General features: G+C 41.3%; 1 protein-coding gene across 14 annotated transcripts in view; it reads right to left on the bottom strand.

Annotated features, from left to right (window-relative positions):
* ARVCF (ARVCF delta catenin family member) overlaps nucleotides 1-12,179 on the bottom strand; it is a 247,023-nt gene that overhangs the window by 74,242 nt on the left and 160,602 nt on the right. For all 14 annotated transcript variants that reach the window (XM_033075443.2, XM_033075445.2, XM_033075442.1 and 11 more), the window contains one exon: nucleotides 4,658-5,265. In XM_033075443.2, coding sequence (XP_032931334.1) covers nucleotides 4,658-5,265 — 608 coding nt within the window. The remainder of the gene's footprint in view (nucleotides 1-4,657; nucleotides 5,266-12,179) is intronic.

Here is a 12,179-nt window from a genome sequence, read left to right as displayed (position 1 = left end):
CTCAGCCAAGGCAAGTATCAGAGTGTCACACCACTTCAGACTCACCTGACTAAATACAGTGATCAAGGCTGGGGAAGGTTAAAAGAACCAAAGAGGGAAGCAGTTTACCAAAACAGGTCATCTGCAAAGGAGCAGCACAACTGCTCAGGCAGAGCAAGGCAGAAGTGCCACAAGCCTCACTGCCTCTCCTTTAACAGAGGGCTGAAAGACCAGACTGGCAGAATGAGAAAGTCAAAAAGTGTCTATCAGGGCATTAAACACACCCTGGTCACCAACATATTTACACACAGGGTGAGTAAAGAAATCCTCTTTCTGAATCAGATTGGCATGGGCCAAATATGATTTTTAACTTCCACATCATTGGAGCAGCTAAGCTGGGAAGGAAAAGCCACTTGATACAGAACAGGACTAACAAGAGCTTCAGCAGATACTGCTCTCAGGAGACCAAGAGCTCTTTACTCTCACGACTGAAGAGCTCTGGTGCTATGCCAGAGTTGCTGACTGCAAGCATCTTGCCTTCCGTCTGTCTGCAGCAAGGCGGCCGAGTTTTTAAGATGCCATGGGTCTCACCAATCACCTGTCTCAGGGAATTGATCAAAACACATTCTAGCATAGTTAAAAACTGGGAGGGAGCTTGTGGATTTATCATCTTCCTTATGGCTTCAACATAGGCACATTTGAGTAAACAGGTGAAGGACTTAAACATTTAATCCTCAAAAACTTCTACAAATGTTACATTCATTGCAGTTTGCAGCTGGTGTCTGCTTTGGATAAAAGACCAGAAACACTTGGGATTTCAGTAGGAAGCTTCGTGCCAAACATTGAAGAGGAGACGTAAAGACTTTGCAGAGTGAGGTTCCACTTTTGCCAGCCTCTGTTCCCTGATAGGATACACAAGGGGGTTCAAAACTGGAGTGAATCCTCTGCTGAGAGAAGTCTGAGTTATGGGCCAGATGGTTCAAACACCAAAATCCCTTACCTGCAAACACCTAAGAGCTGCCAATGGATGAGCTGACTCAGGTTGCCTCCTGACACCTCAAACTCAGCCATTCATCACCCTCTGCTACCAAAATAATATCAAACTGAATTCCCACTAAGGAAGAGGCTCAGAAAAAGCCCAAACATTTTTCAAACTGACCGCACTGCTTGCCTCACCCTGTTCTGCCCAGGCATGTCAATAAACTCCTGCCCCAAACTAGACAGCATCCCAATGTTGTCCATATATATTTGGAAAGAGTGAACCTAAGCCACAAATACTGGAAGTTTATCTACAATTACAAGTGGAAAGAAGCAGCAGAGGAAGAATGAGACTGACATGCACAGTGTTATCAGTACTCCCACTGTCTACACACAACAGAAGCAAGACAGACCCACTGGTAAAGGTATTTAATCTAAAATGTGGTTCATTTCCTAGTAATGCTAATTTGGACTGTGAAGTGACCACCAAATACAGTCTCAGTATCTTAAATCATGCTTCTGGCATAGACAATTTAACAATAGAAAACCATTTTGTTTTTGATTTAGTCAACATTAAAAATTTATACCCGGTCTACTCTGGCATAGTAACACTGGCAATAGCTACTCTAGACCTCCTAGGGAAAAAAGAGGTCCCATGAATGCTCATACAAGTGCAGACTGCAGTGATCCACTCTGGGAAGAAATCACCACCAAGGCAAGAAAAAGCTAAACAGAAGTTATTTAGATCGGTAAGATGAACTGACTTGCCTTTTTTTTCCTGGCTTGTCAGTGTTGATTTCAATTTAATGATTAAGAAACAGTCAAATAGCAGTAGGAATGTCTTTGTGAATAAAAGTATTCAGTACTTCCTGCTTCTCTTTCAAAAAGGACTGTATACAAAACATCCAGCACACAGTAAAATTAGATGTTTTTAAAAACTATAATAAAACACCTAGTGTAATAAAGGTAACCTGACAAATGAAGGAAAAAAGGGCACCAACTCAAAGACATGTAAGTGCCTTCACAAGTAAACTTGAGTAACATTAATCCAATATTAGACCCCCCTAAATGCTTTTCTCTAGCCCCAATTTATTATGCAATCTGACTTACACCGAGCCAGAGCATAAGGTGAGGGGAAGAAGTGCCAGGTACTCTTGCAGAAAGTGATGTATCTTACATGAGGGGAGATTCAGTGGGAAGGAAAACAAGAAAGCCCAGCCACAAGCAATGACAAGCCAACAGAGGGAATATTTGCCTTTGTGCATTTATCTGGATTTGGAGATATTTGTGAGGCACATTTTTCCTCAATTTAAAATGAAATATAAGTAGCTTAAAATGAGACTGGTGATGACAGAAGAAAAGCACAAATAGGTGTTTATCTCTGTGATCAAATGGAGCAGGCAAGAGTTGGAAAGAACAATCTGTACTTGCAATTCCCTTGCCTAGGACCCCCTCCAGACATGGCTGGGCTGCCTCCTCATCACAGGGAGTCAGACTCACTAGCACAGATTCTGACAAGAAATCTCCACTCAAACCTTCTCAGAACAGGAACTGACAGTCAGAACTCTTATTTTGCCTTTAAACTACTACCTAATGCAGTAGTACTGACTGGGAAGAACACAAGAGAATAGCTCAGTGAGTCAGTGGAGGAATTCTGCTCAGAACACAAAATGCCCAAGCTGGAAGTTGGTGCAACACAGAACAGTATCCAATAGAGTTGTTGTTAAACCTGCCTTACACATACAAACTTTTTGAAATCAAAAGTGACATCAATTAATCACATTAATTTAATCATTTTCACAGAAATAAATTTAAAAAAAACTAGATAGGAATAATAAATTAGCAATTACCTCATCTAGCACAAGGCACTACTTGTAGTCTTTATTTTCTTGCAGATCAGTAGCATATCTGAAATGCAGGTTTATCGAATTGTTCAAGTATTTCTTTGAAATGTTAAAAAGTAACTGCTTATGAAGAGGCTCTCATACAATCTTATGTTCTCAAAAGCTAAAGTTTGCTGCCACAGTCAGGCTAATTATTTGTCAAAGCCTCTTGATCACATTAAACAAGGAAAAAAACCCTCACAACAAAAGAAGTGTAGAAGAAAAATTATGAGTTGGTCCTATCCAAACTGCAAGGAACAATAAATCAAAGGGATGTTTAATAAAACCACCAAATTTTAAAATGCAAATGAGTAGGTTCTAAGAATACATTTAATTATTCATTTTGCATGCAGTTTGAAAAACGTTAATAAAAAATTAAAAGCATTGATGCCTGACTTCTTTTTTTGGCAAGAACTGTAAACTTGCTTAGTTCACAGAAGCAATGATCCAAGTCTGATAGAATGATGAGGATTCTGGCACCCACTGGGTGCAGGTATTTCCTTCAGCCCCACAAAACAAGGTTGTGATTTCACTGCTGGGTAAGCCTGCAAAATCAAAGATGTCACAATGGACTTCAAAGGTGTTCTGGGAGATATGCCTTGGTAACTTTTCACTGGGTCTTCTTTGTTCTTTTTTCTCTCACAAGTATTGGTGACGATTTGGAAGTGTTTGATTCTGTCTAGCTTTGGAATGAACTTCCAGAACAGGGAAGAAAAATAGAGCCCTAAAACCACAAATGACATAGCATTGCCAAGAAGGAGGACTCTGGCAGAACAAAAAGGCCAATACAAACCCCACCAACTGCTGCTCATGCAGCAAAGCCTGAGGTCACAAATACTAAGTCTAAAGCCTGTCTACACACAGAGGCAAGTGGATCCAGACTCTTTACAGCTCTGGAAACTATTCTAAATTAAAAAGGAAAGAATGAGATCTAAATCCATATCAAAACATGAATCACGAGGATATGACTTCAAGCAGGCACATGTAAAATCTGTACACTCCTTCAAAAACGAAGTATTACAAGTTTCAGGCCTGTACAAGATGACTTTCAGCTGAGTAACAGGATTCTTTTTCCATGCATGTGGGTTGCTGTACTTTTCTCAAATGCAAGAGCAGATAGCCGTGAACACAGCATAAACAACTAATACCAGAAAATGTCCCTTAGAAACTAGGTTGAACCAAAAGTAATTTGTAACTGGTCACTTTAAATGCAACACAGATTCTGTTTTCTCCCCTTCTACAGGAACAGGACAAAAAAAATCTAGTCCTTCACATCTATGAGGCTCAGCACAACCTGGTCAGACAGTTGAGGGTGTGTGGTTAGCACAGGATCTGGGCTGAGGCTGTCACACCTCACAAGACAGCTTGGCACCCCTTCACCACCAGGGAGCAGCTCATCTGCAACCCCAGCCAGCTGTTCAAAGCTTTTGTTTGGCACACCTGCACACAACCAGACCTGTCAGGAATCTCAGAGATCACAAATCCCCCTTTTCACCTTGATAGTGTGGGCTGGCTCTGGGACAACAGAATGCATTCACAGCTCTTTTTAGGAAGAGGGAAAAAAAAGTAACTTGGCCTTCTTGTATAAGGTCATCTTTCTTTCTAAATTCAACCCAAACTAAGCAGCCCAGAATCACTGAAAGGGTCCTCAGGCCCCACCCCTCCCTTCTCTTCCATACTTCATGTGTGTTTTACAGTCATTTATGGGTTGTTTTTCTGTCAAATAACTCCAGAACACACCAGATCAGAGTTTGAATGTACATGATCAAATCAGCAAAAGCAGCAGAACAGCACTGTGAAAAAAAAACGGGTTTTACCTTCCTTTGTGAGGTCTTCCTCTCTCTGGCACACCTGCTGACGTCCTCCTGTTCACAGTGGAGTAATCAGGATCCAGTTCATAGCCTTCATCATCTACTCCGAGGCTGCGGTTGTCATCCTCCAGCCCATAGGGCTCTGGCTGGAAGCGCTCGGGCTGGGAGCGGTTCAAGTCCACGCTGCTGCCCACGGGCACCTGAGGCTGGGCAACAGGGCCATAGTTCTCCCTCCTGCTGGGCAGGGTGAAGCTGCCATCGTCGGGCCGGTAGGTGCCCCCCGGCACGTAGGCGTAGCGGGGCCGGTAGCCGACGCCCCGGGACAAGCTGCCGTAGTTGTCCGAGAGGTCCCCGTAGCCGTCGTGGCCGATGTAGGGGCGGTACTGGCCCTCGTGGCTCTCGGGGTACGAGTCGTTGTAGCTGTTGTAGGATCGGGTCAGGGTGGAGGAGGCCTGGGGGGTGATGAAGCGCTCCCCGTTCTTCAGGTACCTCCTGTCGATGGAGTCCGTGTAGCTGCCCATGGGAGAGGAGCTGTCCATGGCGGGCAGCCCGTCCGGCCCCAGCGGCACCTGCCGCACCGTCCTCGTGGTGACCGTCTTCACCATCTTGGTGACCTGGCAGCAAGCAGAGAGCATGTGTTAATGTTCTCCCTGCTGCATAACGTGGTGAGACACATGGGGACGTGGAGGAGTAAAACAGGGAGAGAGCACCACAAAGCAAATGACTGTGCCATGCCTGTAACACTGGTATAGCTCACTTATTGGCTTTTGGAAAAGTACTTTGAAAAAAGCACTCTGGGCTCTTACTATCAAGTCAAGACCACTGCAGCCATGTGACAGTGCATGGAAGCAGCACAAAGGCATTATACCAGTTACAATCCCCCCAAAATGCTTCCAGGAGACATCTGTCCTACACAAGGCTTTACTATGTTATGGAATCACAGCCTATCCTCCCACAGCTACAGCATAAATACCACATCACATTCTCTAGTTTAACAAAAATAGAGTTATGTGCTTCTGCCTGATCTGGATCAAGTTTGCACCTCTGTGCAATTTGATAGAGCTCAAATTTGGCAGTAGTATTTAGGAAACCATGATCTCTAACAGAGAAGATTTGGGCTTCAGGATTCTGGACAACATGCCTGCTTTCTCTTTTAAGATATTACATCCAACCACCACACAAGCCCAACAGGTAGCTATTATTATTTTGGTAACTAACAAATTTGTAATAATGAACACTAACACCACATTGTTTTTGCAACTGCAGCTATCTAAACATCCTAGACAAGCTTGTTTAAAACACTGAAGAAAAATCTGTATGCAACTACATTTTTACTTCTGTAACTCACATTTCAAAACAGAATTCGCAAGAACTGAAAAAAATAAATGCCCAGAGAGCTCTTGTATTCAGGGTTTCTTGCTGAAGGGCAAGAACAAAAAGTCCTTAAAACTTTGCAAGAACCATCTGCCTTTGTGGCAGAGATCTGGTAATGTGTGTAAGACAGTGCTGGACAAAAGCCACTATATTTACAAACTAGCAAAGGGCCTTCTGTTTGGGTTGGTATCTGGGCTCCAGCAACTTCTGTACTGTTCCAGAGCAATCAGCAAAAGCTCTTCTGGGAAGAATAAAAAGTCCAGCAGATGCCAGTTTATCCTTGGTAGCCCTGACCCCAATAAAATTACTTGAACCTATATAAAGTTACCCTATCCCTACTAAGTGCTGACTTTTCAGCCCAACCAAACAACAAAACACACATCCACAAAGATGACAGGGAGAATCAACCCACCCGACAGCATTATACACACCAGGGGAAGAATACAAAATTGGTAAAAGGCATTTGGGGTTTCTAAGCTACTACAGATATAAATAAGCATCAGCAAATGACACTTTTCTTCTTGTGAGTCTCAGAATGAAATGCTACATTCAAGGAAAATGTTAACCATAACATGTATTCCTGGACTGCTCAGTGGTCTGAAGGCCAAATAAATATTTTGACCTATAGCTTCCGATTTAAACATTTAGATTGGCAACAGATTAGCCAAGCTGCTCCAAAGCAAAATAATTACAGTACATCTCTTGAAGTGGCTCCAGACATTGCCCTCTAGCCAGATGTTTTCACACAGAAACCCCAAACAGAAAAGATTCACCCAAACAGCATTTCTTTTCCTAGACACATCTGTGACAGCAAATGATACTTCAACATAATGAAGTAATGAAATCCTACAAGATTGAAAGCAGCTCAAATGCCTCTCCATCAGCGGTGTAATTAACAGCAACATGATAGCAAATACAGCATAGCCAGGTACCAACATGACCTCTGTATCTAATTTGATCCAGAGAGGAAAAAATTTTTCTTTTCAATACAAAGGGATTTTCTCAGCAAGTAACATCAGGAAAGATGCTATCCCCTCCATGTCTCTCAATCTTTTCTCCCTTTCTCAAAGCATTTTAATAACTGGAAGAAAGTAAACTAGAAACTCAACATCTATTTCATGACATACTATCCACCAGGGGTTTTTGTTTGTTACCTGTGCACAATATTTCTCCTTTCTGCTCAGTTATCAGCATGACCACTGTCGCAGCTTTTATAAACTCAGCAGTGAGAAGAGAAAAAAGGCTGGCGGAGTTTACAGTAGCTCTTTGTGACGTGGATGCACACAAAGCAACACAGCTTAGTGTTCTCCTACTGAAGTGGGAAACAATACTTTTATTCAAAGTACCATATTCATAAGCAATCTTCTAAGAGCAGAAAAAGAGACATTTCTCAGGCCTGAAATATGGGAATTTTGCAAAGCCATGACAAAACTGGATGCAAAGTGCTGCAGCTTTGTGTTCTTGAATTTGGGAACCAGTAATGGGAATAACTGGAATTAAGAAAGGCATCAGCAATTTGATGAATCAGAAATGGATACTTATGCTCAGAAAGGAACAAGGAAGGGGCTTTCTAAATGCCAAGAAGTGCCCTTGCATAACCTCACAAAGCTCCTTCTTTCAGCCCTATACCAATCTAAGCTCAAGCTCTGCTCTTCAGACACGAGCTGCTGTGCTTGCACAGTCTGCCACGTGCCATTTTTCCTAAAGCTGTTAAGATCAGACAATAAGAAGCACCCAATGCATCTCATCTGGTTGCATCAACAGCACAAAAAGGAGGAATAAACTTCGACCTGCAGGATCAGGTCTACCTTCATCAGAGACTTGCTCCATGTTATTGGCAAACAAAATGAGGCAACAAACACAGAAATGTTACAGCCAGGACAATTCTCCAACAGTTGCTACATGTACATAAAAAACACAAAGCAGAATTTCAGATCACTGAAAATCACCTCCTAGACAATGCCTGACCTACCAGATACCCTGAGTTTTTCATCATGCTCTGACACTCTACAGTGTGTTTACAGAGATTTGGGGCTTCAGTTTAAATTACCAACATAGAATTCAAGGCACTAATTTGCAATTTATTCCTATTTTGCCTTATTTCCCTGTGTTTTAGACTAGCACAGACAGCTTTCAATGGCTGTGGCTCGTCAAAAAGCCACACTCAGCATCAGGCAGCACTGCACATGTAAGAACAAGTTTACAGCATTAGCACAGCTTCACCTCTTACTATTCTCTGAATGCTGCACCCAGCAGTAAACACAAAGTACCAGGACAATCAAAATCCCCTTGTCAGACACATGAAAAGGAACATTTCACTCAAGCACTAAAGTATGCATTTCTCATAGTATAAAAGCATTCAGTAATGCTAAAGGTGTTATACTGGGGCAACCAAACAGTCGTATTTTGAGAGAGAAGGAGTATTTGTATTTTGAGAGAGAAGGAGTATTTGCACTCATGCCTCATTTGCCAGGCACAGGCACTGAGCTAGAAGATTTATCATGTGATAAAAAGATTTTGCTGCTGACAGGACAATAAAGAGAAGCTTTTTGGCAGCAATTAGCCAGCACACAGATGAAGGTCCATTTAATGAAAGGTTTCCAAGCGAAAGAAGAAACCCAACCAACAAACCGAATACGTTTGTTTCAGGAAATCCTGCTCAAGGGAATGTTTCATTTGTATTTCTTAAAAGAACACAGGCAATCTTGAGCAGCTGACAGCACAGTAATCTTCTCTCCCAACATTTTTGTGGTTTCCTTAATACTGATGCATTGGCCAGAGAGAATGAAGCTATTCCAAATGGGAGCCCCAAGAGACACCTGATCCTTCAATGCACCCAATCTCAAAAAAGATTTATTATTATTTATCAATTCCTCACTACAGATGTGCTCTAATAAAAAAGCTAGAGTTACAAGTTACTTGGAGTATAATTTGACTTCCTCAGTTTACTTTCCATCCCTAAAGAAAACCTGTCTAAAAAAGCTTTTTCAGGTCAATAACAAATCAAAGATGCTCAATTGTTAAAATGCCCCAATCTTGGGACTACCAGAGGAAAACTTCAGAGTACCACCCCATGAAGAGGATTTGTACAATGGATTTTTAACACTTTATTCCCTGTGCAGATACCAAGATTTCAGCTATAGTATAAAAAATCCAATTTACTTACTACTTCAGGCTCTCTGTAGCCAAAATTCTGCGATACTTCAAATTAGTGCTTTCACTGCTGCTCTCCATCACCCCAAAATCTAAGGATACTTGAGGTTTACTGACCTTACCATTGTTCACCCCACAAAAAATTATTTTAGCAAATAATTCCCTTACAGGCCCCATGATAACAATTTCACTAATTCTGTTTCTGGAAAGACAGTTGACAACAGAGCATAAAGGAAATATTAACACATTTGAAGCAGCTTCTGTATTTTTCTGTCTCTTATTCTCCTATTTATCTAGAAGGACTGGGAGAACAAACATGAAATTATCCAACAATGAGATTTACTGGATGCATGTGCATATGGTAGAAGGAGGTGCCTCACAGTGCTTAGTCACAGAAGACCAAAGACAGCACAAAGACCTCTGTGGAACCGGGCTATCATGGTCAAATGCAGTCATCTTTTCTGTAATTTTGCCTTCCATTTTGTTTTTGAGGTTGTTTTTTTTTTTTGCCTCTTTCTTTTTTTTTTTTTTTTTTAAGTTCATTATAAAAGCTGACAGGGATAACAATCTTGTTGAAACTGTCATAAACCAAGAATCAGATGAGAAGGAATGCAGGGGGATCTAAGCATCCTGATATTTCTGTGAGTTTATTTTTGAACTATGGACTGTAAAAATTTATCAGCCCACGCAGCTTGAAGCTATTACCTTTCCATTAAATGCTGTGGAAGAACTCACCCTGTAGGTTTCAAAACAACAGCTGAAATCCCTCCCCTTCAATTTTAAACCAAGTATGTCACATTTTGAAAGGGTCCTCAACTTCAGCTGAAATCCATTCCTGCTCTATTTCCTTTGAACTTCCTCTAAAGTTTGGAAGAACTGCCTCTTGGGGTACCTGGCACGAGCAAAACCCAGAATTTTGGTCACAAGCACTTTCTCATCACAGGTGTTAGGAAATGGGAACAGCAGCTCATCACTGTTGGGAACTAGTTGGACTTGCTGAGTATTGGAAAGCTCAGAGAAAATGGATGGGCTACAAATTAAACAACTTTGTATACAGATTGATTTCACAGTTTGCTATGATAAAACATCAATTTCAATGAGTAGCAATGACCTAAATCTCTCCAATCTTTTGGCATTTCAAAGATAAAAATAAAAGGTGCCTGAAGAAAAAAAGAGAACATTTATACAAACACACACACATCTAATTTGCTTTACTGAGTTCTCTTGAGCTACTTACAACAAGCTCCCTTTAACATCTGGCAGTGCTCCAGCCAGCAGCAAGAAGTGGAAGTCTCTCCCCAAGGTGACTTTCACTGTTTTAGCTTGATAGGTATTTGGCTTCCAGAGATATTATAAAGTTGAAATGAAGCGCTATCTGCTACATCTTTTGTGCAAGGAATGTTATATAGGGACTTAGTATAACACTAAAGAATAACAGGTAGGGGAAAATTACTCAGAGATACCTCATTTTAAAAAGGCAGATGTTCTCTATTTAAAATATGTCAAATATTAAATTCTATTATGACTTCTTCTTGCTTCACTGCTACAGGCATTTTCAAAGATGAGGGAGAAGCAAAGCAAAACTGTCAATGCATCTAGATTAAGGTTGTTTACTTAATACACTATTGAAAAGAATAACCTCTATAAATTATGGGTTTGAAACAACAGGGGAAGGAACAGAAAAAAAGAACAGCAGCATCCAGGAGCATTCATGTTCACAGCCTTTGCTGAGCTGCATTTCAAGAGGAAGAATTTCAGAGGCATCACTCTCCAGCAAGCTAGAAATTCACACAATTTAGCAAAAATAAGTGACAATTTCCTTTTAAGAATCCAAAAATGCATACTAAATGGTATTAGGTCAACTAATCCTCACATAAGCTATCCAGCAAAGAAAGAATACATTTGAAAAACATCTCTGGTCTCTCTGGCTCTTAAAAAAAATGACCTGTGCTATTTACTCTGTCAGAGGAAATATCTTATGCTGCCACTTTCTTTGCAAGACAGATATGCTGGAGATTGTGGCTGACTCTGTCCAGCAGAGCCTTTAGTTCTAGACACAACAAAAACATGTTCTAAATCGTCCCTTAAAGGAGCCTGGAGCAAGCACAGCAATGTAGAGCATAAAAGGCTGTTGCTCAGAGTAAAAAGAAAAGCTGAGCACAAACCTACCCCACCCAAGCACAGTGTGACCATCTCAACTTCACACACTGGATAGCACTGAAAAGAGATGTGAGGATTCCCATCACAGGAACTGCTGCTCCTCTACAAGGACAAGTACCACCTGCACACTGAATGCAAGGCCAGATTCATGTGGGGCTTTTTTGTTTTGGGGGGGATTTGTTACTTGTATTTTGAATTTCTTTAAATCTGTAAGGGAACAGACAGAGGCACAAAACTGCAGCTTTTGGGCTAAACACCTCCTACCCCACGTCATGTATGCAAGTAGGATGCCCAGCAGCCATGTGGCTGCATCTCCCATGCCAGGGAGATTTCTTCACCACCCTCCTCTGAGCAGCAAGGTCAGAATTCTGCCACTGCACAGAGGCACCAGAAAACTTAATTTTCTCTGTAAGACTCTCACATATAACAGCATGAGCTATGAAAGCACTATGACAATACCTATTAGAAATGATTGTGTCAATGACAATTAACTCCAGGGCAATTAATTGATGCTCCTAAACCCCAGTGACACAGTTTTCATTTTCACAGTCCCTACCAAAACAAAATGTAAGTTGAAGACCAAAGTGATGTAAAAAACTTGTAAAAGCTGGCCTCAGATTAGTATCTAAGAGCTGTTATATCCATGCCTTTTTATCACAACAAGGAGAAGTCAAAACAAAACCATTTCAGAGGCAGTAACAACCCCAGTGAAGTCTCAGCTCCACTTCTGACAGTCAGGGCTAACCCAGGCTGTGTTTTGACATTTCACAATCACTTTTCTCAACAGCTGGGTTTTTAGCATTTTTTGTGGGTCCTTTTAGCAATGAATTACTAGGAAACA

The sequence above is a fragment of the Catharus ustulatus genome, chromosome 18, assembly GCF_009819885.2.
Source record: "Catharus ustulatus isolate bCatUst1 chromosome 18, bCatUst1.pri.v2, whole genome shotgun sequence".
NCBI classification, from domain to species: domain Eukaryota; kingdom Metazoa; phylum Chordata; class Aves; order Passeriformes; family Turdidae; genus Catharus; species Catharus ustulatus.
This window is presented reverse-complemented; position numbering and strand designations above follow the sequence as displayed.